At 41.0% G+C, this 27,157-nt stretch overlaps 1 protein-coding gene across 2 annotated transcripts in view; it reads right to left on the bottom strand.

Moving 5' to 3' along the window:
* Positions 1-4,267, bottom strand: part of LOC139382703 (solute carrier family 12 member 9-like) — a 69,077-nt gene extending 64,810 nt beyond the window's left edge. The window contains exons 1-2 of one of the 2 annotated variants that reach the window (XM_071126805.1): positions 3,651-4,238; positions 1,984-2,003 (exon numbers count right to left, since the gene is read on the bottom strand). Coding sequence is in view for 1 of the 2 variants with exons in the window: in XM_071126804.1 (XP_070982905.1) it covers positions 3,651-3,876 (226 nt within the window). In the remaining variant the exon portion in view is untranslated. Of the gene's footprint in view, positions 1-1,983; positions 2,004-3,650 lie in introns of both variants that reach the window. The other variant, XM_071126804.1, reaches the window with a different exon arrangement.
* Between the last annotated feature and the right edge of the window lie 22,890 nt (positions 4,268-27,157).

A 27,157-nucleotide genomic window follows, 5' to 3' on the forward strand; every position in this document is an offset into this window, starting at 1 on the left:
ACACCACTCCCATGCATTGAAACAGAAGTCATCCAATTCACTGTACACCACTCCCATGCATTGAAACAGAAGTCATCCAATTCACTGTACACCACTCCCATGCATTGAAACAGAAGTCATCCAATTCACTGTACACCACTCCTATGCATTGAAACAGAAGTCATCCAATTCACTGTACACCACTCCTATGCATTGAAACAGAAGTCATCCAATTCACTGTACACCACTCCTATGCATTGAAACAGAAGTCATCCAATTCACTGTACACCACTCCCATGCATTGAAACAGAAGTCATCCAATTCACTGTACACCACTCCTATGCATTGAAACAGAAGTCATCCAATTCACTGTACACCACTCCCATGCATTGAAACAGAAGTCATCCAATTCACTGTACACCACTCCCATGCATTGAAACAGAAGTCATCCAATTCACTGTACACCACTCCTATGCATTGAAACAGAAGTCATCCAATTCACTGTACACCACTCCCATGCATTGAAACAGAAGTCATCCAATTCACTGTACACCACTCCTATGCATTGAAACAGAAGTCATCCAATTCACTGTACACCACTCCCATGCATTGAAACAGAAGTCATCCAATTCACTGTACACCACTCCCATGCATTGAAACAGAAGTCATCCAATTCACTGTACACCACTCCCATGCATTGAAACAGAAGTCATCCAATTCACTGTACACCACTCCCATGCATTGAAACAGAAGTCATCCAATTCACTGTACACCACTCCCATGCATTGAAACAGAAGTCATCCAATTCACTGTACACCACTCCTATGCATTGAAACAGAAGTCATCCAATTCACTGTACACCACTCCTATGCATTGAAACAGAAGTCATCCAATTCACTGTACACCACTCCCATGCATTGAAACAGAAGTCATCCAATTCACTGTACACCACTCCCATGCATTGAAACAGAAGTCATCCAATTCACTGTACACCACTCCTATGCATTGAAACAGAAGTCATCCAATTCACTGTACACCACTCCCATGCATTGAAACAGAAGTCATCCAATTCACTGTACACCACTCCTATGCATTGAAACAGAAGTCATCCAATTCACTGTACACCACTCCCATGCATTGAAACAGAAGTCATCCAATTCACTGTACACCACTCCCATGCATTGAAACAGAAGTCATCCAATTCACTGTACACCACTCCCATGCATTGAAACAGAAGTCATCCAATTCACTGTACACCACTCCCATGCATTGAAACAGAAGTCATCCAATTCACTGTACACCACTCCCATGCATTGAAACAGAAGTCATCCAATTCACTGTACACCACTCCCATGCATTGAAACAGAAGTCATCCAATTCACTGTACACCACTCCTATGCATTGAAACAGAAGTCATCCAATTCACTGTACACCACTCCTATGCATTGAAACAGAAGTCATCCAATTCACTGTACACCACTCCCATGCATTGAAACAGAAGTCATCCAATTCACTGTACACCACTCCTATGCATTGAAACAGAAGTCATCCAATTCACTGTACACCACTCCTATGCATTGAAACAGAAGTCATCCAATTCACTGTACACCACTCCCATGCATTGAAACAGAAGTCATCCAATTCACTGTACACCACTCCTATGCATTGAAACAGAAGTCATCCAATTCACTGTACACCACTCCCATGCATTGAAACAGAAGTCATCCAATTCACTGTACACCACTCCCATGCATTGAAACAGAAGTCATCCAATTCACTGTACACCACTCCCATGCATTGAAACAGAAGTGCCATATTGTTCCATATAAGGTATAATGCAGTGCTTATGTTATGTGGAATGGCATTCTTGTCTCTCAAACTAGTGGCTGTTCAACGTTTGCGTGTCTACGCCACAGCAGCTGAGGTATCACGAGACGGGGCAAAACAGAGGGTGGAACACACCAAGGCAAGAGAGAACACTCACAGACAGACCACTGTACTTACTCTGATAGAATAAAACACCTCTGAACAAAGAAAACAGATGAGACATTGAGGAATGGGGATTGTGTTTGTAAACATATCTTCAGATTATTTGCGAATACACTATGGATACGGATGTCATTATTGCCGTCAGAGATATTGGACCTCGAGCTCTGCATCATGTGAATGTGATTAACGGCTCGAGACTGAAGTTATAGCGCAAGTAAATAATCAATTTCTTGCAAGAACTACATTTTACTCCATATTGTTAGTCCACTTGAAACTACTATATTCCTCCAGTAAGAACATTGTTGTCGTACATATTTACACATTTATCATCATGACTATGACCCCATAACAGTCCATTCCCAATCTGTCCCAGGATGCACTCACTACAGTAGGCTCTATCCGTTAACCTACTTTTATCTCTGCAACTCTCAGGAGTTCATACCCTTGTACTGTAACACACCAAGGGACTTAAGTGGCAAAAGTGTTTGATTTCACCAAATGTTTTAATTCTGTCATAAAGAGCACTTTCAACACGTTCCCATCTCTAAAAACAAAAATGACTATAGTAAGTGCCAAATAAAGTTACAGGGTTAACGGTTTTATCTTAAATCATCCATAAATCCCCGTGTGACAGAGGGGATGGAAGCTTGTTGTGTGCATCAGGGAGGTGCAATTAAATGCAAGCTTAACAAGTTTGTATTTTATTTTTTATGTCTAACCTGTCTATCTATGACTATCAGGGTTGACGTGCTCTGCCCGACCATCACAAAACACCAGAAAATGGCCAATGAGAGTAGAACCAGGTAAACTGCTTTACACTATTTAAAAAGCAATATGTTCAAAATAATAAAACGAGAGTTCAATTCACGTAACAAGATTTACCTTAAAATGAGGGACAGATGTAAATAAATCACTACCGAATAAAAAATAAATGCGTTTCCATCGCATTTTCAACTCTACTGATGGTTTTCTAAAAATGTAAAATAATAATAATATAGCGAGTGTGCCATATCCGGTTTTTGCACGTGTGTTCTAGCCAACAGCACAGCGCAAGTATAGCCTACACGATGCGGTTATTATTGACAAAATATATTATTTTGTCAAATGGCAGCCAAGTGTCGATGATCATGTCACCAGATTAAGCCCCTCGATATTTATTGGAAATTAATATTAAGCTCATCACATTGCATTGCATTTTCACCACCCTGCGAAGTTCATCGTAATTTATTTTATTTGTAGTCTAATAAACTGCATGCCTTTCCGATGAGTTTAACTCGTCATCGCGTGACTCCCAAGTTTACTTCGATTTGATGCTTATTATCGCAATATTTGCGAATAAAATCGTTTCCACCTAGATCTTGCACAATTCATTTTACCGAAACAAAAATATCCCACGTTGTCTAACGTATTTTGTTTTGTCGACGTTTGCAAAGTTTGCCGAAACGTGTTTCCACCAGGCCTGACATTACATTTTTCATTCAAGAATGTTGAATGAAATTATATTTTAACGTAAAAACATAATTGTATTTAACATTCTGGCTTGTAGGCGTCGTGAGAGTTACTAGTAACTTTCCAGATTCCAACGCTAATTTCTGCCCGATGTAGAATTCAATGCAATTCAACGTCGGGTTTCCAGGCAACAACTGGCTCAATAAATAACAGTAGGCTATAACGTTACTCACCAATTCGTAGGAAGACCACCACGCTGAACATCGACAGCAAGGTGGGTATCACCACACCAAAGAATGTGGAGAGCTTTTTGGGCCGGCTGTGGTGCGCCGACTTCCGTCTGGAAAAAGCCGGGGACTGCTCCACAGCCTCCCTGGGAAGACACGGCTGATGCTCCCCCGACTGCTCATTGACACTTGTGGAGAGGCGATAGTGCAGGAGTGGTGTCCTCTCCGACATGGCAAAGCTGCTGTTGGCTACTACGACTAACCAGAACTTAAAAACACCCCATCACCAATTGTGTCGTCTTTTTCAATAAACTATTCTAGAGTTCACTCTCAAACATTGAAGCAAAAATCAGTGCGCATGACTTTACTACGACATTGTTTTCTCAAATCATGTAAACAGACGCTGAACAACATTGGCACGCACCAATCGTTACAATCTGAATGCTAATCAATATAGTTTGCCTACCTCGACATTAGAAATACAGTTTCTCCCCGTGTGGCCTAACCCCACTCGAAATAAGAGAAAACACTATATTGTAGTGGGCCTACATAACAAATCACACATTATCGTAAAAGTTGCCCGTCGCATTTGTTGGCACTTTCCAACAATCCGTGACCATTGTGAAGCTAGTGCCATTTAGGTCACGTAATCATACAGCAAATGTTCAAAATAAAAGTCCCCCCTCAAGTAACCTAACACAGCAGGGGTAAAATAAAGACCTGAGCGGAGTTCCCACGTTTTCAGTGGAAGGGAACCTAGGTTGAAGATACTGTATCCCTAAAAACCGAATGCATCCAGTTGTTACCATCGCCAGAACAACTGAATGCATCCAGTTGTGGCCTACGCCGTTAAGGGTGAGTTTAAAGTTGCATAAACATACAATTATTGAAAATACAAACAATATATTATTGAAATTAAATAACAAACATTGATTTACGGGATTATTTTTTTATTATAATGTAAAAAAACTAAAAAAAACATAATAACAACACAATACTGACAACAGTAAATGGTTTTTAACTATGATCAACTCATGACAGAACAGGATTTTAAAGTTTTGAAGTGAACATTTTCACATTGACCCTGTCTATGGGTAACTTTGGATGGGGCCACAGTGACCCCCGACCCCGCTTATCTCAGTCCCCAGTATCTATGCTGCAATAGCCTATGTGCCAGGTTATTATCTGGTGTACTGTAATCTTAGGCATGCTCTCTAGGACGACTCCTGATGTTCTACAGCTGAAGACCCCTGACCTAATTTACCAGGTGTGCTACCTTGTCCCGGACCTGCTGTTTTCGGCCCTCTTTCTTTCTTTCTTTCTCTCTCTCTCTCTCTCTCTCTCTCTCTCTCTCTCTCTCTCTCAATCTCTCTCTCTCTCTCTCTCTCTCTCTCTCTCTCTCTCTCTCTCTCCCCGATCTCTCTCTCTCTCTCAATCTCTCTCTCAATCTCTCTCTCTCTCTCAATCTCTCTCTCTCTCTCTCTCTCTCTCTCTCTCTCTCTCTCTTTCTACCTCTACCTCTACCTCTACCTCTGAATGCATGGCTATGAAAAGCCAACTGACATTGACTCCAGAGGTTTGGAACTGTTGCACCCTCTAAATAGTTTTCATTATAGCTCTACACATCACATTTATACTGTATCATTTAAACTATAGAAGTTGTCAGCCCTGTACATCTGCTTGCTATTGTATTTTGGAATCCTCAGACCCTCTACTAATGGGATATTGTGTCATGCCATGAAGATTTGTGTCATTAGGGTATTTTTTAGAGCGCTGTAAATAAGGTCTCTATTAATAATGATAATTTTAAACTTATGCGGTCAATCTTCATGGTATGACACTGGATCTTATTAGTAGAGGGTCTGAGTATACTAAAATACCTATGTTTATTTGTGACAACTTCTCTAGTTTAAATGGTGGAGTAGAAATTAGATGTGGATAGCTATAATAAAACAAAGTTTTGCTAATAAGTGAAAGCAGGTCAGCTAACAAAAAAAGTATCTAATGCAGTTAATCTTCCTGGTATGACACTGGATCTTATTAGTAGAGAGTCTGATGATTCTAAAACATCCCCCTTTATTGGTGATCATTTATAGAGTTTTAACAGTACATTAGCAAACAGCTGTATAGGGCTGTAATGAAGGCCTCTAATGAGAATGTACACTGCTCAAAAAAAATAAAGGGAACACTTAAACAACACAATGTAACTCCAAGTCAATCACACTTCTGTGAAATCAAACTGTCCACTTAGGAAGCAACACTGATTGACAATACATTTAACATGCTGTTGTGCAAATGGAATAGACAACAAGTGGAAATTATAGGCAATTAGCAAGACGCCCCCAATAAAGGAGTGGTTCTGCAGGTGGTGACCACAGACCACTTCTCAGTTCCTATGCTTCCTGGCTGATGTTTTGGTCACTTTTGAATGCTGGCGGTGCTTTCACTCTAGTGGTAGCATGAGACGGAGTCTACAACCCACACAAGTGGCTCAGGTAGTGCAGCTCATCCAGGATGACACATCAATGCGAGCTGTGGCAAGAAGGTTTGCTGTGTCTGTCAGCGCAGTGTCCAGAGCATGGAGGCGCTACCAGGAGACAGGCCAGTACATCAGGAGACGTGGAGGAGGCCGTAGGAGGGCAACAACCCAGCAGCAGGACCGCTACCTCCGCCTTTGTGCAAGGAGGAGCAGGAGGAGCACTGCCAGAGTCCTGAAAAATTACCTCCAGCAGGCCACAAATGTGCATGTGTCTGCTCAAACGGTCAGAAACAGACTCCATGAGGGTGGTATGAGGGCCCGACGTACACAGGTGGGGGTTGTGCTTACAGCCCAAAACCGTGCAGGATGTTTGGCATTTGCCAGAGAAGACCAAGATTGGCAAATTCGTCACTGGCTCCCTGTGCTCTTCACAGATGAAAGCAGGTTCACACTGAGCACGTGAAAGACGTGACAGAGTCTGGAGACGCCGTGGAGAACGTTCTGCTGCCTGCAACATCCTCCAGCATGACCGGTTTGGCGGTGGGTCAGTCATGGTGTGGGGTGGCATTTCTTTGGGGGGCCGCACAGCCCTCCATGTGCTCGCCAGAGGTAGCCTGACTGCCATTAGGTACCGAGAGGAGATCCTCAGACCCCTTGTGAGACCATATGCTGGTGCGGTTGGCCCTGGGTTCCTCCTAATGCAAGACAATGCTGGACCTCATGTGGCTGGAGTGTGTCAGCAGTTCCTGCAAGAGGAAGGCATTGATGCTATGGACTGGCCCGCCCGTTCCCCAGACCTGAATCCAATTGAGCACATCTGGGACATCATGTCTCGCTCCATCCACCAACGCCACTGTGTTGCACCACAGACTGTCCAGGAGTTGGTGGATGCTTTAGTCCAGGTCTGGGAGGAGATCCCTCAGGAGACCATCCGCCACCTCATCAGGAGCATGCCCAGGCGTTGTAGGGAGGTAATACAGACACGTGGAGGCCACACACACTACTGAGCCTCATTTTGACTTGATTTAAGGACATTACATCAAAGTTGGATCAGCCTGTAGTGTGGTTTTCCACTTTAATTTTGAGTGTGACTCCAAATCCAAACCTCCATGGGTTGATAAATTTGATTTCCATTAATCATTTTTGTGTGATTTTGTTGTCAGCACATTCAACTATGTAAAGAAAAAAGTATTTAATAAGAATATTTCATTCATTCAGATCTAGGATGTGTTATTTTAGTGTTCCCTTTATTTTTTTGAGCAGTGTATTTTTTGGTCAATGGTCACAGTAGCTTCCTGCTGATAAAATATACTTATGCGGTCAATCTTCATGGTATGAAACTGGATCTTATTAGTAGAGGGTCTGAAATACCCCCCTTTAATGATGATGACTTCTATCAAAATAAATGTTATAGAATCAAACATCTGTAGATCATCGATCACATTTATTTCATAAAGCCCTTCTTACGTCAGCAGTTGTCAAAAAGTGCTTTACAGATACCCAGTTTAAAACCCCAAAGAGCAAGCCATGAAGATGCAGAAGCACAGTGGCTTGGAAAAACGCCATAGAAATCAGGAACCTGCTGTGGGAAGAAACCTAAAGAACCAGGCTCTATATTTATGTCTTTTCAATAAATGTATGTTTAAGTGACTTTAAACTATATATGTTTTGTGGTTTTAAATGAAAAAACGTCCTCTAACAGTCAAGTAAAACATTTTCAGGGGACTTTGTTATTAGAAAATTAGCGTATGATTATGTCAAGTTAATGGCGCTAGCTTTTGTGATGCTGGTCGTGTTCGAGAGCATCAAATCCATGATGCATTGTGGGTTAATGTTGACTGACTGATCTACAAAGTAGTTATTTATTATGCAAGGTGATTTGTAGATCAGTCAGTCGGCAATTGCCTCCGTTTACTTGAAGCCCATTGTCTTCTAAACGGAGGACTTTTATTTTGAAGCTATTTGCGCTATTTGGGACCCGTTGATGTCGCTTATTGGTGCTGATTTCATGGAGCTCAATCCGTTCACTAGATTTATCATGTGACGCCAGGATTTTCTAGTTTGTCATCCGATCATATGATCCAGCCCGTTCGTCCAATCAACTCTCTCCAACTTGTAAATGCACTTTGCCTATGTCTTAAAATATTACATTGTAAAAACCTCCATGTCTTACTTCCTTATTACTGGAAACTTTGTATCTAAACGAAAGTTGACACCTGTTTAGACTCAACAAGTAACATTGTATCGTTGGAATACATTTGCCTACAGTAATTCCGTTGCGGTTAGCTAATCCTTCTATTTACCATGGAATTGCAACCTAAAAACGGCCAAATAAATCACTGAGTCCAACACTGATACCCAAAATGCACACTCTTGGATTAGATTTAATCTTATACTGATGTAGTCTATAAATAGAAACCAAGGGTGGGCTAATTGTTATAACATTCCATGTAACAGTCTGTATCATGCATATAAAAAAAATACAGAAATAAGAAGCAAATAATATTTCAATATAAAACATGACATAGCCAAACAATTTGTTTTCGACAAGGACACTTTAATATCAATCATTATACCCAGAGAGAGATACATATAGAATACAACACACTAACTCTTTCTCCCTCTCTCCACATTTTCATTCAGTCTTTTGGCTCAACTTTTTCCAAACCACTCATTCTTCAAAAGTATGCCTTTTTACAAATATTCCTCTTCCATTCTTCCAACCAGTGCAGTAATCCATTTTAACCAACTATACTTCCACCGTGGATGTTTCTTTCCCTCCTGACATGGCTGGGAAAATCTATGCATATTCGGCTACCTTTACTCTGTTGATATTCCCATTTGAAAATACTGTTGATAGTCTTCTTCCAATTTGGCACAGAGGCACTTTAAAGTCAGGGCAAAAGTCTTTAGAATTGTCTTATCTAATAAGAGCATAGGTCCAGTCTCTTTGGTCTTGGTTTCTCGAATAGTGCCTGCTTCTGATAGAGCACAATAGTAATGGAGTCTTTTTAAAGGCACCAGCTCTGCCATAGCTCATTGGCCAAAGCCAATGGGGAAATGAATGGGGCTTTTGTAGGGTTTTTGGATAAATGCTGAAAATAAGGTCTGTGGTAAACACAGGTTTAGGAGATATAAATGTTTTGCTCTATGAGATCATTTTCATTAGCTAACGTCACATTTTCTGAATTTTGATGCATTTATATAATCAAAACTAGCACATAATGCACATAAAGGCTTCAAAAATCAGAAATGTCAGGTTAACTGACTGATATAATCTCATAGAACAAAATGTATAAGATCTCCTAAACCTGTGTTAACCCCATTCTTTCCACATTTCCCCCATAGGAATGGTTGAACGAAGCAGAAGTAACTCATTCCTAGTTTTTAGGACTACAAGCTGGCGAGCTCTGTAGAAGCCAGTTGTAGCCTACAGATTGCACCTACCATGTCATAATGTATATCACCAGAAGAGGGCGAGCTAACTCCATCAAGAAATCTAGGTGGCAGCGAAACACTGCCATGTAGTACAGACAGCCTCCACCAGGGAGTGCTAGTGCAGTCTTCTGGTCACCCTAGATTCCTCAACCAGTTCAGCCTTGATAAAGTGGGAGAGAGCTAGAAGAACTCCCAGGCTATTATCCCTGATCACCGAAAACGACAAGACAGCCTATAAGGAGGAGGTCAGACACCTGGCAGTGTGGTGCCAGGACAACAACCTCTCAACGTGAGCAAGACAAAGAAGCTGATAGTGGACTACAGGAAAAGGAGGGCCGAACACACCCCATTCACATCGAGGGGGCTGCAGTGGAGGGGGTTGAGAGCTTAAAGTTCCTTGGTGTCTACATCACCAACAAACTATCATGGTCCAAACACACAAAGACAGTTGTGAAGAGGGCATGACAATGCCTATTCCCCCTTAGAAGACTGAAAAGATTTGGCATGAGTCCCCAGAATTTTCAAAAAGTTCTTCAGCTGCACCATAGACTGGTTGCATCACCGCCTGGTATGGCAACTGCCCGGCATCCCACCGTAAGGCGCTACAGAGGGCCGTGGGTACGGCCCAGTACATCCCTAGAGTGACTCCAGCCACCCAAGTCATAGACATATCTCTCTGCTACCACATAGCAAGCGGTACCGGAGCTCCAAGTCTAGGTCCAAAAGGCTCCTCAACAGCTTCTACTCCCAAGCCATAAGATTGCTGAATAATTAATCAAATGGTCACCAGAACTACTTGCATTGACACCCCCTACATGTTCATATTACCTCAATTACCTTGACTAACCTGTAACCCCCACATATTCACTCGGTACCGATATCCCCTGTATATAGCCTTGTTATTGTTATGTTTTTGTGTTACTTTTCTGAACTATATTTTCTTAAAACGGCATTGTTGGTTAAGGGCTTGTAAGTAAACATTTCACGGTAAGGTACCTGTTGTATTCATTGCATGTGGGAAGTGGAGCCATTCCTTCACCACAGTTCTATTCACGTACAGTTGGAGTCGGAAGTTTACATACACTTAGGTTGGATTCATTAAAACTAGTTCTTCAACCACTCCACAAATTTCTAGTTAACAAACTATAGTTTGGGCAAGTCAGTTAGGACATCTACTTTGTGCATGACACAAGTCATTTTTCCAACAATTGTTTACAGACAGATTATTTCACTGTATCACAATTCCAGTGGGTGAGAAGTTTACACATTAAGTTGACAGTGCCATTCAACAGCTTGGAAAATTCCAGAAAATGATGTCATGGCTTTAGAAGCTTCTGATAGGCTAATTGACATCATTTGAGTCAATTGGAGGTGTACCCGTGGATGTATTTCAAGGCCCACCTTCAACCTCAGTGACTCTTTGCTTGACATCATGGGAAAATCAAAAATCAGCCAAGACCTCAGAAAACAAATTGTAGACCTCCACACGTCTGGTTTACCCTTGGGAGCAATTTCCAAAAGCCTGAAATGACCACGTTCATCTGTACAAACAATAGTATGCAAGTATAAACACCATGGGACCACGAAGCCATCATACAGGTACAAAAGTATCTATATCCACAATAAAACAAGTTCTATATCGACATAACCTGAAAGGCCACTCAGCAAGGAAGAAGCCACTGCTCCAAAACCACCATAAAAAAGCCAGACTACGGTTTGCCACTGCACAAGGGGACAAAGATTGTACTTTTTGGAGAATTGTCCTCTGGTCTGATGAAACAAAAATATAATTGTTTGGCCATAATGACTATCGTTATGTTTGGAGGAAAAAGGGGGAGGCTTGCAAGCCGAAGAACACCTTCCCAACCGTCAAGCATGGGGATGGCAGCATCATGTCTTGGGGGTGCTTTGCTGCAGGAGGGACTGGTGATACGTCACAAAATAGATGGCATCTTGAGGAAGGAAAATGATGTGGATATATTGAAGCAACATCTCAAGACATCAGTCAGGAAGTTAAAGCTTGGTCGCAAATGAGTCTTCCAAATTAACAATGAACCCAAGCATACTTCCAAAGTTGTGGTAAATGCCTTAAGGACAACAAAGTCAAGGTATTGGAGTGGCCATCACAAAGCCCTGACATCAATACTATAGAAAATGTGTTTGCAGAATAGAAAAAGTGTGTGTGAGCAAGGAGGCCTACAAACCTGACTCAGTTACACCAGTTCTGTCAGGAGGAATGGGCCAAAATTCACCCAACTTATTTATTTTTCCTTTATTTAACTAGGCAAGTCAGTTAAGAACAAATTCTTATTTTCAATGACGGCCTAGGAACAGTGGGTTAACTGCCTGTTCAAGGGCAGAACGACAGATTTGTACCTTGTCAGCTCGGGGGTTTGAACTTGCAACCTTCCGGTTACTAGTCCAACGCTCTAACCACTAGGCTAGCTTGTGAGAAGCTTGTGGAAGGCTTCCCGAAATGTTTGACCCAAGTTAAACAATTTAAAGGCAATGCTACCAAATACTAATTGAGTATATGTAAACTTCTGACCCACTGGGAATGTGATGAAAAGCTGAAAAAAATGACCCTCTACTATTATTGTGACATTTCACATTCTTAAAATAAAGTGGTGATCCTAACAGACCTAAGACAGGGAATGTTACCGAGGATTAAATGTCAGGAATTGTGAAAAACTGAGTTTAAATGTATTTGGCTAAGGTGTATGTAAACTTCCGACTTCAACTGTAACTCTAATTCTGTGTACACCTATTACTATGACATCTTTAATGGGGCACCACTTGCTACAAATCAGCAGGAAACTATAAAATAGTTACAATTATAACTACAGTTAATTTATAATTCTGAGGCAATTAAATTCTTAAAATGACAAGGCAATGCATTCCTGGAGACTGTAGATATTTTATAAAACAAATCAGATTTATTTGGTCTAAAGCTGTGCCACTAGAGATTCTGGGTTCGGGTCCAGGTTCTATCGCAGCTGGCCGCGACCTGGAGATCCATGGGGCGGCGCACAATTGGCACAGCGTCGTCCGGGTTAGGGGAGGGTTCAGCCGGCAAGGATGTCCTTGTCCCATCGCGCACTAGCGACTCCTGTGGCGGGCCGGGCGCAGTGCATGCTGACACGGTCGCCAGATGTACCGTGTTTCCTCCGACACATTGGTGCGGCTGGCTTCCGGGTTAAGTGGACATTGTGTCAAGAAGCAGTGCGGGGTTGGGTTGTGTTTAGGAGGACACACGGCTCTCGACATTCGCCTCTCCTGAGTCCGTACGGTAGTTGCAGTGATGAGACAAGACTGTAACTACCAATTGGATACCATGAAATTGGGGAGAGAAAAAAATGAAATTCATACAGATGGGCCCAAAACAAAACAGGAGAATACCAGAAAGCAACCAGTAAATCCAAACACTTAGATAACTTTCTGGACATCACATCCACTCACAATGAAGGCATCAATCTAGCAGTAAAAAACATCAACTATATATTCAGGCATTTTTTTGTTTACATAACCCGGGTAAAGAAGTGCAGAAGATTCATGTGCAAGTAGAGATACTGGGGTGCAAAGGAGCAAGATAAATAAATAAATAAATACTGTATGGGGATGAGGTAGGTAGATAGATGGGCTATGTACAGGTGCAGTGATCTGTTAGCTGCTTCCCTGAAAAGTTGCATATCACGGGGGCTATTCGATGCTAATGCAGAACGCCACAGGACGTTTTTGTGCTGGTCAAGGGCAGACAAGTCTGGAGTGAACCAAGGACTATATCTATTCCTAGTTCTACATTTTTTGAATGGGGCATGCTTATTTAAGATGGTGAGGAAGGCTTCTAATGTAGGCTTCTAATGTTAACATGCATGAAAACAAGGCTTTTTCGGTTACCTAAGTCAACAAATGAGAGCACCTGGGGAGTGGGAGTGGAGCTAGGCACTGCAGGACCTAGATTAACCTCTACATCACCAGAAGAACAGAGGAGAAGTAGGATAAGGGAATGGCTAAATGCTATACGAAATGGCCATCTAGCACGTTCAGTAAAAGGAGCAGGTTTCTGGGCACGATAGTATAGATTAAAGGCATAGTGTACAGACAAAGGTAAAGTAGGATGTGAGTACATTGGAGGTAAACCTAGGCATTGAGTAATGATGAGAGAGATATAGTCTGTAGTGATGTTTAAACCAGGTGATGTCATCATAAATGTAGGAGGTGGAACAACATGGTTGGTTAAGGCATATTGAGCAGGGCTAGAGGCTCTACAGTGAAATAAGACAGTAATCACTAACCAGGACAGTAATGGACGAGGCATATTGATATTAGAGAGAGGCATGCGTAGCTAAGTGAACATATGGGTCCAGTGAGTGGTTGGGCTGACTGGGAACACGGCGATTCAGACAGTTAGCAGTCCGATGCTAACACGCTAACAGTTAGTAGGCCGGGGCTAAACAAGCTAGCAGTTATCAGACCGGGTTAGCAAGCAAGCAGTTAGCAGGGGCTAGCAGTTAGTAGACCGGGGCTAGCAAGTTAGCCTTTGGGGGACGTCGCGATGGGGGTAAGTCTGTTTTTGCCTCTTCGTGAGGTGACGCCGATAGACCAGTCGTGGAATTAGCAGGGTTCCAAGTAGGTCTAGGTAGCTAGCAGGTAAGCAGAATGGGCCTTCAGCGGGTGTCGCGCCTGAGGGGCCTGTTAGAATCCTCGGGCAGATTATGTCGGTATTCCAGTCGTAGAGGATCGGCGGGTTTCCGTGCCCCATACCGGCAGTAGAAGGGGTCCGGATATTGTAGCCCAGGCGTGAGCCGGGAGATGGTTCTAGAATGGGCTATCCCCAGGCTAGTTGGTGCTAGAAATGGGACGGAAACGTTAGCCAGGAGTAGTCAACCCTGGTTGCGGTTAGCTAGCTGTGATGATCCAGATGAAAAGGTTCAGAGTTTGTGGTAGGAATTCGGGGATATGGAGAGAAAGATAGGTCCGGTATGCTCTGGTTTGAAACGCGTTGTACGAACTGGTGAGAGCTTTCCGAGCTAAAGGTTAGCTGATGACCACTAGCAGTGGTTAGCTGACTGATAGCTGGTAGCTAGTTAGCTAGCTAGCGTCAGTTGAGGTATTCCAGTTCGGAAGTAAATATAAATACTTTAGGGGGAAAAAAACAAATCCACACCACATTGGGTGAGGCAGGTTGCAGGAGAGTATTTTGAAGTTGAGGTTTAGGAAAAATATTAAAAAGAACGCGAAGAAAAAGTTATATACACATGGGACGAGACAAGACAAAGACGTCTGACTGCTACGCCATCTTGGAAGTGAGTGAGCCATTGTAGTATAATGTGTTGTTTTACAGGGTCAGCCATAGTAGAATAATGTGTTGTTTTACAGGGTCAGCCATAGTAGAATAATGTGTTGTTTTACAGGGTCAGCCATAGTAGAATAATGTGTTGTTTTACAGGGTCAGCCATAGTAGAATAATGTGTTGTTTTACAGGGTCAGCCATAGTAGAATAATGTGTTGTTTTACAGGGTCAGCCATAGTAGAATAATGTGTTGTTTTACAGGGTCAGCCATAGTAGAATAATGTGTTGTTTTACAGGGTCAGCCATAGTAGAATAATGTATTGTTTTACAGGGTCAGCCATAGTAGAATAATGTGTTGTTTTACAGGGTCAGCCATAGTAGAATAATGTATTGTTTTACAGGGTCAGCCATAGTAGAATAATGTGTTGTTTTACAGGGTCAGCCATAGTAGAATAATGTATTGTTTTACAGGGTCAGCCATAGTAGAATAATGTGTTGTTTTACAGGGTCAGCCATAGTAGAATAATGTGTTGTTTTACAGGGTCAGCCATAGTAGAATAATGTATTGTTTTACAGGGTCAGCCATAGTAGAATAATGTATTGTTTTACAGGGTCAGCCATAGTAGAATAATGTATTGTTTTACAGGGTCAGCCATAGTAGAATAATGTATTGTTTTACAGGGTCAGCCATAGTAGAATAATGTATTGTTTTACAGGGTCAGCCATAGTAGAATAATGTATTGTTTTACAGGGTCAGCCATAGTAGAATAATGTATTGTTTTACAGGGTCAGCCATAGTAGAATAATGTGTTGTTTTACAGGGTCAGCCATAGTAGAATAATGTGTTGTTTTACAGGGTCAGCCATAGTAGAATAATGTGTTGTTTTACAGGGTCAGCCATAGTAGAATAATGTATTGTTTTACAGGGTCAGCAATAGTAGAATAATGTATTGTTTTACAGGGTCAGCCATAGTAGAATAATGTGTTGTTTTACAGGGTCAGCCATAGTAGAATAATGTATTGTTTTACAGGGTCAGCCATAGTAGAATAATGTGTTGTTTTACAGGGTCAGCCATAGTATAATAATGTGTTGTTTTACAGGGTCAGCCATAGTAGAATAATGTATTGTTTTACAGGGTCAGCCATAGTAGTATAATGTATTGTTTTACAGGGTCAGCCATAGTAGAATAATGTGTTGTTTTACAGGGTCAGCCATAGTAGAATAATGTGTTGTTTTACAGGGTCAGCCATAGTAGAATAATGTGTTGTTTTACAGGGTCAGCCATAGTAGAATAATGTGTTGTTTTACAGGGTCAGCCATAGTAGAATAATGTGTTGTTTTACAGGGTCAGCCATAGTAGAATAATGTATTGTTTTACAGGGTCAGCCATAGTAGAATAATGTATTGTTTTACAGGGTCAGCCATAGTAGAATAATGTGTTGTTTTACAGGGTCAGCCATAGTAGAATAATGTATTGTTTTACAGGGTCAGCCATAGTAGAATAATGTGTTGTTTTACAGGGTCAGCCATAGTAGAATAATGTGTTGTTTTACAGGGTCAGCCATAGTAGAATAATGTGTTGTTTTACAGGGTCAGCCATAGTAGAATAATGTATTGTTTTACAGGGTCAGCCATAGTAGAATAATGTATTGTTTTACAGGGTCAGCCATAGTAGAATAACGTGTTGTTTTACAGGGTCAGCCATAGTAGAATAATGTGTTGTTTTACAGGGTCAGCCATAGTAGAATAATGTATTGTTTTACAGGGTCAGCCATAGTAGAATAATGTGTTGTTTTACAGGGTCAGCCATAGTAGAATAATGTATTGTTTTACAGGGTCAGCCATAGTAGAATAATGTGTTGTTTTACAGGGTCAGCCATAGTATAATAATGTATTGTTTTACAGGGTCAGCCATAGTAGAATAATGTGTTGTTTTACAGGGTCAGCCATAGTAGAATAATGTGTTGTTTTACAGGGTCAGCCATAGTAGAATAATGTGTTGTTTTACAGGGTCAGCCATAGTAGAATAATGTGTTGTTTTACAGGGTCAGCCATAGTAGAATAATGTGTTGTTTTACAGGGTCAGCCATAGTAGAATAATGTGTTGTTTTACAGGGTCAGCCATAGTAGAATAATGTGTTGTTTTACAGGGTCAGCCATAGTAGAATAATGTATTGTTTTACAGGGTCAGCCATAGTAGAATAATGTGTTGTTTTACAGGGTCAGCCATAGTAGAATAATGTGTTGTTTTACAGGGTCAGCCATAGTAGAATAATGTGTTGTTTTTTATTTTTATAAAAAAAAATATTTCACCTTTATTTAACTAGGCAAGTCAGCTAAGAGCAAATTCTTATTTACAATGACGGCCTACCCCGGCCAAACCTGGACGACACTAGACCAATTGTGCGCCACCCTATGGGTCTCCCAATCACAGCCGGATGTGATTCAGCCTGAATTCGAACCAGGGACTGTAGTGACGTTTTACAGGGTCAGCCATAGTAGTATAATGTGTTGTTTTACTGGGTCAGCCTACATTTCACTGCACCTATCTGCTGCATGTGACAATAAAAAAAATATATATATTTTTGCACAGATACCAAACAACATACTTTCCCTTGGACCACTGAGCCTGTTCATTTTCAGCAAAATATAGCGAACACATCTTGAATATAAAACCACACACATCTCAATACTTTTAACCATGTCATTTTCAATCTGTTTACTCTGTTTGCTTGAGAAAATCAAAGAGTTTGAGGCACTTTCGCATGTAGTGTATTGTTAGCCAATGGAACAACAGGTGTAGGCCTTACCGTGAAATGCTTATTTACAAACCTAACTAACAATGCACTTTAAAAAAAAGAAAATATTTACAAAATAAAACTGAAGTGGAAAAAAGTAGCACAATAAAATAACAATAATGAGGCTATATACAGGGGGGGTACCGGTACCAAGTCAATGAGCGGGTGTACAGGTTAGTCAAAGTAATTGAGGTAATGTAGGTAGGGGCGAAGTGCCTATGCATAGATAATAAACAGCGAATATCAGCAGTGTAAAAAAAAGGGTGGGGTTGGGGTCTTATGGCTTGGGGGTAGAAGGTGTTAAGGAGCCTTTTGGACCTAGACCTAATTTTTTGGGCCTTCCTCTGGTACCGCCTAGTATAGAGGTCCTGGATGGCAGAAAGCTTGGCCCCAGTGATGTACTGGGCCGTACGCCCTCCCCTCTGTAGTGCCTTACGGTCAGATGCCGAGCAGTTGCCATAACAGGCGGTGATGCTAATGTGTATGTGACAAATACATTTGATTTGATTTGATGCAAACATGCTCTAACTATATGAGGATTTGGGGACCCATGCCAAATCTTTTCAGTCTCCAGAGGAGGAACAGGCATTGTCGTGCCCTCTTCACGACTGTCTTGGTGTGTTAGGACCATGATTGTTTGTTGGTGATGTGGACACCTAAGAACTTGAATATCTCGACCCACTCCGCTACAGCCTTGTCGATGTGAATGGGGGCGTGTTCGGCCCTCCTTTTCCTGTAGTCCACAATCAGCTCCATTGTCTTGCACACGTTGAGAGAGAGGTTGTTTTTCTGGCACCACACTGCCAGGTGTCTGACCTCATCCAGTTGCGATTTTAGCATGTAAATCTTGGTGGGGCAAAAAAATTATAAGTGGGATGCATGCCAGCAAAGCCATTAAACAATACATTAATTGCACTCTAAGGGTGTCAAACGGTGCTCACAAACTGTTAGGGCCTACATTAAGCTGTCCCAACAGCAGAGTCCCAATATCAGTCCCAACACCTTACCACTGCTACACCTGGCTATCAGTGGAGCCTTGTCTGGCAGAGAAACAGTTCATTCAGCCTCATTTACTGCCTTTTAAAAAAACGTAGCTGATATGGCTGACTTGTGTAAACAAATGTGGTTTCTACTGACAATTGAGATGTACAAACTTTATTGTAAATAAGAATAGAATATGTTTCTAAACACATCTACATGAATGTGGATACTACCATAACTATGGATAATCCTGAATGAATTGTGAATATTGATGAGTGAGAAATTTATAGACGCACAAATATCATATCCCCCCCAAAATGCTAACTTCCACTGTTATTGTAACGGTGAGAGGTTAGCATGTCTTGGAGTTATGATATTTGTACGTCTGCAACTTTCTCACTCATCATTATTCATGATTCATTCAGGATGATCTGGAATCATTCATGTAGAAGTGTTTAGAAACATATTATATTCTTATTTACAATAAAGTCACACCAAAATGAAACAAACAAATGTATCATACATTTATTTCTATTGGACACAAAATAATCTGAAACACAACCAAAACACACACTAAATATATCCAACAAATGTGTAGAGTAACAAGCTTGATGTGGTCATTGGGTTCTATGAATGTGGGACCAATTTATTTACTTTCTACTACTTTAGACATACAGGTGAATTCGTCCCAATACTTTTGCTCCCCTAAAATGGGGGGACTGCGTACAAAAAGTGCTGTAATTTCTAAACAGTTCACCCGATATGGATGACAATTCCCTTACATTAAAGCTGCACTTCTTGGTGTACATTACATTATCCAAGACTATAATCAATGGTTCAATAATTGAAATGACCAGTATTCCCAGATCCCAGACTGAAGCTTTAAGCTGCTGTCATGTAGCTACTATAGACCTACCTATCAACTCTAAATGGAACTTTTTATCTATTCACTGATTGTTACAATACACTGCAAAATTCACCTGAGCTCTGTAAACTGGTTTGTCTGGCTGGCTGTCTGACCCTGCTGGGACACCTGTCACCATCTAATGCTGCTAAGACATGATGAGCATTGTGTTGTGTAGTGTGTACTGATTGTGCACAATGAGTCATGACAGTGAAGCCTTTAGAGCTGTAAATGCTGTGTCAGTGTGAAAAGTAGGGAATTATACTGGCTATACTGGCTCTAATGAAAAAAACTCACATTGTGCTGTCAGAAAATGTAAAAACAACGGTCTTTAATCGTTTGGCCACTGGTTTCATCATTTGATTCAGGTCTAGTGTAATTTGCTAGCTGACGTTAGCCAACTTTTGGCTAGCTCTAATGGTACATCAACTGGTGAAAACTAGCCAAGATCATTTACTTCTGTTGAAATGGGACAAAACAAAGGCTACAAAACATTTCCATTCACAAGACAGCAGTTAGATACTGCTACCTGACAGATACTGAGACAGCTAGAGGCTAGAGCTGAACTGGCTGTGGTAGCTACTAGCTAAAGTAGCTACTGTGAAACATTAACTAATGTTACAGTTCAGTTAGCTACACTATTAGCTCAGCACTGTGAATCTACATTTTTCCTCTGAAGTCAAACAGTAGTTACCTTTTATCAGTCAAATAAAAAAGTAGCCAGTTTCTGCTCTGCTTGCTTTTACAACTCTGAGAAAAATCACAACACAGACTGCACCTGCCTCTATTCATCTCTCCCGTGAAGGTCCTATAAGCCAGCTTTGCCTTCACACAGCTTATCCGCACACTCTCTGGTCTCCGCACAGTCCTAAATCCAGCCGACTTAAACCGCCGAACAGCTACCCAACTGCTCTGATGCATCCGCATGGTCCTAAAGCATACAATACCTATTTTTGTACCCCAGTGTAATAATAAAACTGGAGCTGGGACAAAAATGCAATTTCAGATTGTGGAGGGGTTAAGTCCCCTGTCCCGAGTGAAAGTTGTGCCCCTGTATCATACTAATTTGAGTATCCAGGATTTATTTTTACTATGTTACGTCTAGTCTATAAGACCAGGCTACACGAGCTGCTCACCTCTCCGTCTAAGATTAGGGCGCCCAGTTTTGACTGCTCTTTGTCAAACAACAACGGTTGCCGACGGAAGTCTACCAATTTTTTCTTTAATCTCTTATTTCCACTCATAGCCAAAGACCTGCTCACCGCTGCAGCGCTCTGCCCAACTTCTCCTCCAGCAACTTCTGTATTTCCGTTGTCAAAGACTCGATCCGTGCAGGACTCTGATCAACACCCCTCAAAAGGTAATGTGATGGCCCAGATTTCAAAATCTTTATCCACCCCACCTTGGCCTAGACCGCAGCTCGAAGTTTGTTGCAGGCCCAGTGTCTTGAGGGGCTTCCTCAAGACCACCTTTCGAATTGCCGGAGTTAATTGAAAATCATGCCATTGTTGATTAGATGCTTTTTCAATATTAGGCTATTTTCTTTTGAACCATATGGCCTATACATTCAAAACAAATGGACAATATGGACAAAGATATAAAAATATACATATACTATAGTTTTCAGCTGTGCTAACATAATTGCAAAAGGATTTTCTAATGATCAATTAGCCTTTTAAAATTATAAACTTGGATAAGCTAACACAATGTGCCTTTGGAACACAGGAGTGATGGTTGCTGATAATGGGCCTCTGTACACCTATGTAGATATTCCTTTAAAAAATCAGTCGTTTCCAGCTACAATAGTCATTTACAACATTAACAATGTCTACACTGCATTTCTGATCAATTTTATGTTATTTTAATGGACAAAAAAGTTGCTTTTCTTTCAAAAACAAGGACATTCCTAAGTGACCGCAAACTTTTGAACGGTAGTGTATATAAATATAGTTATTCAATAATTAATTTCCAAAGTTACCATAGATTACCTTTTACTTACCAAAATTACAGAAGATTCCGGGTAAATTTGGTAAACCCTATACTGCAAACAACAGCCAAAGGTGAAATGACAACTGTTCCACTTTCATCAAATACTGTACATATTTTCTCTTCAACGTTGTGTGTGTGTGTGTGTGTGTATCATTTTGACTGTCTGTCTGTTAGTTTTGTGGCACCATTGTCGGTTTGACTGAAGACATTCTAGAAAGGTCCTTTTGAAGATTAAGCAAGGATCCATCTCTTTGTGTGCATAAAAAAATGGTGATAACACTTTACTTAAAGCCGACTTGTAATGCTTTATATGCTGCTTTTTTGATGAATATACAGCCAGCAATAAACCTTTCAACTTGTTATATTCAAATGAATCTTTGTGTCTTCTTCCACCTTCTTAGAACTACAGTGTCACCTCTATATTTAGGATACTGGATACAATCAACAAACTTAATACAGAGAACTAATCTGTTTGTTTCAGCATCTGCCAGTCTGTCTTGTATGTAGCCTGCAGCAGAGAGTAAGTTGGGAGGAGATATGGCTTTGAGCCAGGAGAGGACACACCTGAAGAACATTTTAAATTAGCAACCATAACATGACACTGCCATTACCTAGAAACGGGTTCTTGTTGATAGTAATTTTTCTTTTCTACTTAAGGTGTGAGGGTTTGTGTGGGATCTGTATCATGTGTGTGGGATGTGCATCATGTGTGTGTGGTTAACTGAATCATTTAATGTTCATTGCCAATCAATAATTCACTCCACTTACAAAGGTAGACAAAACACACAAATGAATGGGTCAATATCCTATGGTCAATATGCTGTACAGGTAGGGTTGCAAAATGTCCAAATATTCTCAGGTTTTCCAGTACTTCTGGTTGGAGGATTCGCTGAATTAGCAGGAAATCCAGAAGCATCCAACCAGGATTTCTGGAAAACTGAGGAATTTAGGGAAAGTTACTGGACTCTGCCATCCTTATAGCTAAACCTAACAATGAACTATGGAGAGAGAATGAGTTGGGTACATTCCTTGACTCAGTATGAAGAATGGAGGTCAATGAGGAGAGGGCGGTGCAATGACAAACAATATAGTATTTTATTATTATTATTATGAATTTCTAAAATATATTGTCACAGAGATCCAACTTATACATACTATATTTTATGGATTAAACATACAGTATATGAGATGGATATTGAAAAGATAAACATATGTGTTGCTGCTCTATGGTTTAGTCTGAGTGGGAGTGTCTATAGAATAAATTGTATTGTTCACGTAACATATTTTCCTAGCTCCAACAGTACAGTAAAACCTAACAGGCAAATCCCAAAAATAAAGGAATTTTGAAATATTAGAACGAGCAATGTCAGAGTCCGGAATATAAATCTATACAGTATTTATATGATGGTGGGTATAGACATTATGGACAGTATATGAATAGACAAGGTGTGTACAGCAGTAGTTACTATATACTGTATAGGATGGGCCTTGACTAGAATACAGTATATATACTGAACAAAAATATAAAGGCAACATGCAACAATTTCAACGATTTTGCTGAGTTACAGTTTATATAAGGAAATCGGTCAATTGAAATAAATTCATTAGGCCCTAATGTATGGATTTCCCCACAAAAAGGGCTTTATTACAGACAGAAATACTCCTCAGCTCATGGAATATAGGATCAAGTCTTTATATGTTGCATTTCTATTTTGGTTCAGTATACATATGAAGTGGGTACAACATTATGTAAACATTATTGATGTGACCAGTGTTCAATGACTATGTACATAAGGCAGCAGTTTCTAAGGTGGGCTAAGCAAGCACCTGTGTCGAGAATCAGCGTAGCGGAGGTGTTGTTGCTTACCTTCACCATCTGGGGTCGATCCTTCAGGAAGTCCAGGACCTAGTTGCACAGAGTGGGGTTCAGACCCAGGGCCTCGAGCTTAGTGATGAGCTTGGAGGGCACTATATGGTGTTGAAGGCTGAGCTGTAGTCGATTAACAACTTTCTTACATAAGTATTCCTCTCGCCCAGATGGGATAGGGCAGTGTGCAGTGCGATGGTGATTGCGTTATCCATGCATCTGTTGTGGCGGTATGCAAATTGTAGTGGGTCTAGGGTGTCAGGTAAGGTAAGGTGGAGGTGATATGATCCTTAACTAGCCTCTCAAAGCACTTCATAATGACAGAAGGGAGGGTCATTTAGTTAAGTTACCTTTGCTTTCTGGGTACAGGAACAATGATGGACATTTTGAAGCAAGTGGACACAACAGATTGGTATAGGGAGAGATTGAATATGCCCATAAACACTCCAACCAGCTGGTCTGTAATGCTCTGAGGACGAGGCTAGGGATGCCGTCTGGGCTGGCAGCCTTGCGAGGGTTGACATGCTTAAATGTCGGCCACGGAGAATGAGAGCTCACAGTCGTCGTGACTGTGTTTCCCTCGAAGCAGGCGAATAAGGTGTTTAGCTTGTCCGGGAGCAAGGCTGATGTTCCCTTTATAATCTGCGATTGTCTAGAATCTCTGCCACATGTGTCTCATGTCTGAGTCATTGAATTGCGACTCCACTTTGTCTCTGCACTGACATTTTGCCTTTGATTGCTTTACGGAGAGCATAGCTGGACTATTTGTGCTCATCCATGTTCCCAGTCACATTTCCATGGTTAAATGTGGTGGTTCGCGCTTTCAGTTTTGCTCTAGCCACAGTTTTTGGTTTGGATACGTTGTAATCGTCACAGTGGGAACAACATCGTCTATGCACTTCCTGATGAACTCAATCCCTGAGTCAGTATATACGTTAATGTTATTCTCAGATGCAACCCGGAACATATCCCAGTCCGAGTGATCAAAACAATCTTGAAGCATATATTTTGATTGGTCAGACCAACGTTGAACAGTCCTTACCACGGATACTTACGGTTTCTCTCAATTTGCCCTACCTGAGTCGGATGGAGATGCGCTTGGACACCAGGGTTGGGGTCAATTACATTTAAATTCCAATCAATTCTCTTCCATACTTTTAATTTGGAATTGGGTTTTCTTTCTGATTTAACTGCAATTTAAATGGAATTGACCCCAACACTGTTAAACACTGAATTAAGGTACGTTTTCTGATTAGGGGTTTACAGCGACGCTTGTTATTCTTAAATATGTTTTTCCCCTTGCCAGGGTATCTGCAGGTAACTTCAAGTTGAATTTAAGACTTTAAGACCTTTTTAATGCTACTTGGAATGCAATTTAATACAAATGTTGAGGACTCCAGAAATGAGCCCATGTTGGCAAAAGTTGTATTTTTAGGGGTGTCTCTTTCACCTAAGGCTATAGCCTACAACCAAAAAGTCTAATAAAATAATGCACTCATTCAGTGAATCATGTATCAAATGGCTATACTTCGAAGAAAGGTAGCTAAGCAAAAGGACTCTAGACTGACTTTTTCCAGTGCCAAGTAAGACATAAAAGAAGTTAGCTATTTCATCTAACATGTTCAGGGAATGCATGATGGACATTTTGATTTGCAACATGTCAAAATAGATTCCAGAATAATTGGGTATCTTTTTGGCTCTTTAGAGATTATTTTGCCTTCATGTTTATTGTGTATAGGCCTATAGGCTACAGAATTATTGTTGTTAGATAGCCATGCAATTGATCTAACAGTAAATTAAATGTCCAACACATATGTTCCATTGGTAGGCCAATAGGCTGCTTGATGTATTCACCGCACATGGCACGCTCCGCTCTGTTCCGCTGGTGCATCATCTCAAACACATACTCTGCTAGACAGAGCAGATACTTTCATTATAGTAAGCAGGTTAGTGTACATTACTGTTGACAAAATAATGGTTTTAGAACCAAAAAATCTACAGGAATGTTCTGTAGCCTAATCACTGAAATTACCGATGCAAGCAAAATTGCTTTCATATGAGGTAAGAGGTCATTTTTGGTTCATCGTCCCACCTCTTGTTAGTGTTGTCATCTATCAAATTGTATAGGCTACCTTGCAGACCAGGCGCCAGGATAAAGTTACTAAGGGGGCAGTTGAAATTGGTGATTGGGCACAATTTTGGAGGGTTCTTGCATTGGCATAATATTGAATTCTGCTTATATCACGCTATACCACAAACATTAAGTTCCAGTGCAGAGACCCTGAGACCATTGAGTGTTTTGAAGTGATAGGTTGGCATGAAATCTGTAGCCTATCTCAAATTTACTGTATCCGCACAATGGCCAGCAACCTACACACTAAAGCAAGGCTATTTAGGTAATGAATATAGGCTACAAGATATTTAGGCTGTTTGCAATAGGTGATTTACACTATGTGAATGCAGCCGTACGCACATCTGTTTTACCAAAAAAACACAAACTAAATGCTGAAAGTGGTAACCTAGTTATTCATGCATGCAAACAAAAATACTGAATAGCAGTTTGGCTTAGAATACCGACACAACTGCGAATGCAAACGAATGAACACGAATGAACGCTAACAGAACAAAACAGCGGTACCAAGTAGGCCTAGTAAACAAAATATCTGATGGATAAAGGCAGGACACAATCTATATGTAGGCTAGTTACATTAACAGTTAATAAACACAGTAAATAAAAGGCAAATGGAGATCCAAATAACCAAAACAAAGCCTACAAACTACTACTGAGATGCAGCCATGCACAGCCGTCTTGACAAACAAATAGGCCTATAGGCCCACTTATAGGGAAACCATGCTGCTCCTGAGTAGAGCAACAAGTTGTGATTTGGCACAATACACTTCTGTGGATCACATTTCACCCACGTAATCAATTAAGCAATGCCAGCCTACCATAAACACATTTCCAATATTTACAGTTCTATTTACAACCAAAACCAACAACCAAGAAAACCATTATAGAAGCATCTATTTCTATGATGAAACATACCGATATCTAGCTATACCCAGGGGCGTCATTTGGGTTCTTGCATTGGAATTATATTGAATTCTGCAGTACGAATACTCTAGACACTCTCTTCCTATGAACCCGTTGCTATTAAATAAAACATTTTTGCACAGAAAACCTGTGGCTAGGGTAGGATTCTAGGTTAACCTGGGCTGACTCCTATGTTCCAAGATAGTCAGGAACAGTCAGAGATGGAGGATGCTGTGGAGCGATTATCCTGGCGATGCTTGTGGAAGGGTGGGTAGGCTCTGCTAGCGGAGCTAGCTGGAGCTCATCACTGCTGACCTTACCAGCGGCCTCTGTGGTTTGATGTTGCTGCTCATCGCTCTCCTTCTCCTTTTGGAAGTGGCAGATTAGCTGGTACAAGCTAGCAGTTTAATTTTTTATTTAACCTTTATTTAATTAACTAGGAAAGTCAGTTAAGAACAATTTTGTATTTACAATGATGGCCTACCCTTCAGGCTAAGGCTAAAAACACGAATGCTTTTTACAGCTAGCTAAGAACCTAACTAAACTCTGTAGTGGTGGGGCGTGAGGCAGAGTTAATTGAAGGAGCTTCAACTGTAAACTTGCCCCCGCCCTTATAAATCAAAATCAAACTCAAAGGAGTCATACCTAACCACCCCAATGGCTTTCCATAGCCCCCCTACAGACACTGTGGCACGCTCGGTCCATTGTGCTGATACAGCGCAGCAGAGA

This window comes from Oncorhynchus clarkii, chromosome 24 (assembly GCF_045791955.1).
Source record: "Oncorhynchus clarkii lewisi isolate Uvic-CL-2024 chromosome 24, UVic_Ocla_1.0, whole genome shotgun sequence".
Taxonomy (NCBI): Eukaryota; Metazoa; Chordata; class Actinopteri; order Salmoniformes; family Salmonidae; genus Oncorhynchus; species Oncorhynchus clarkii.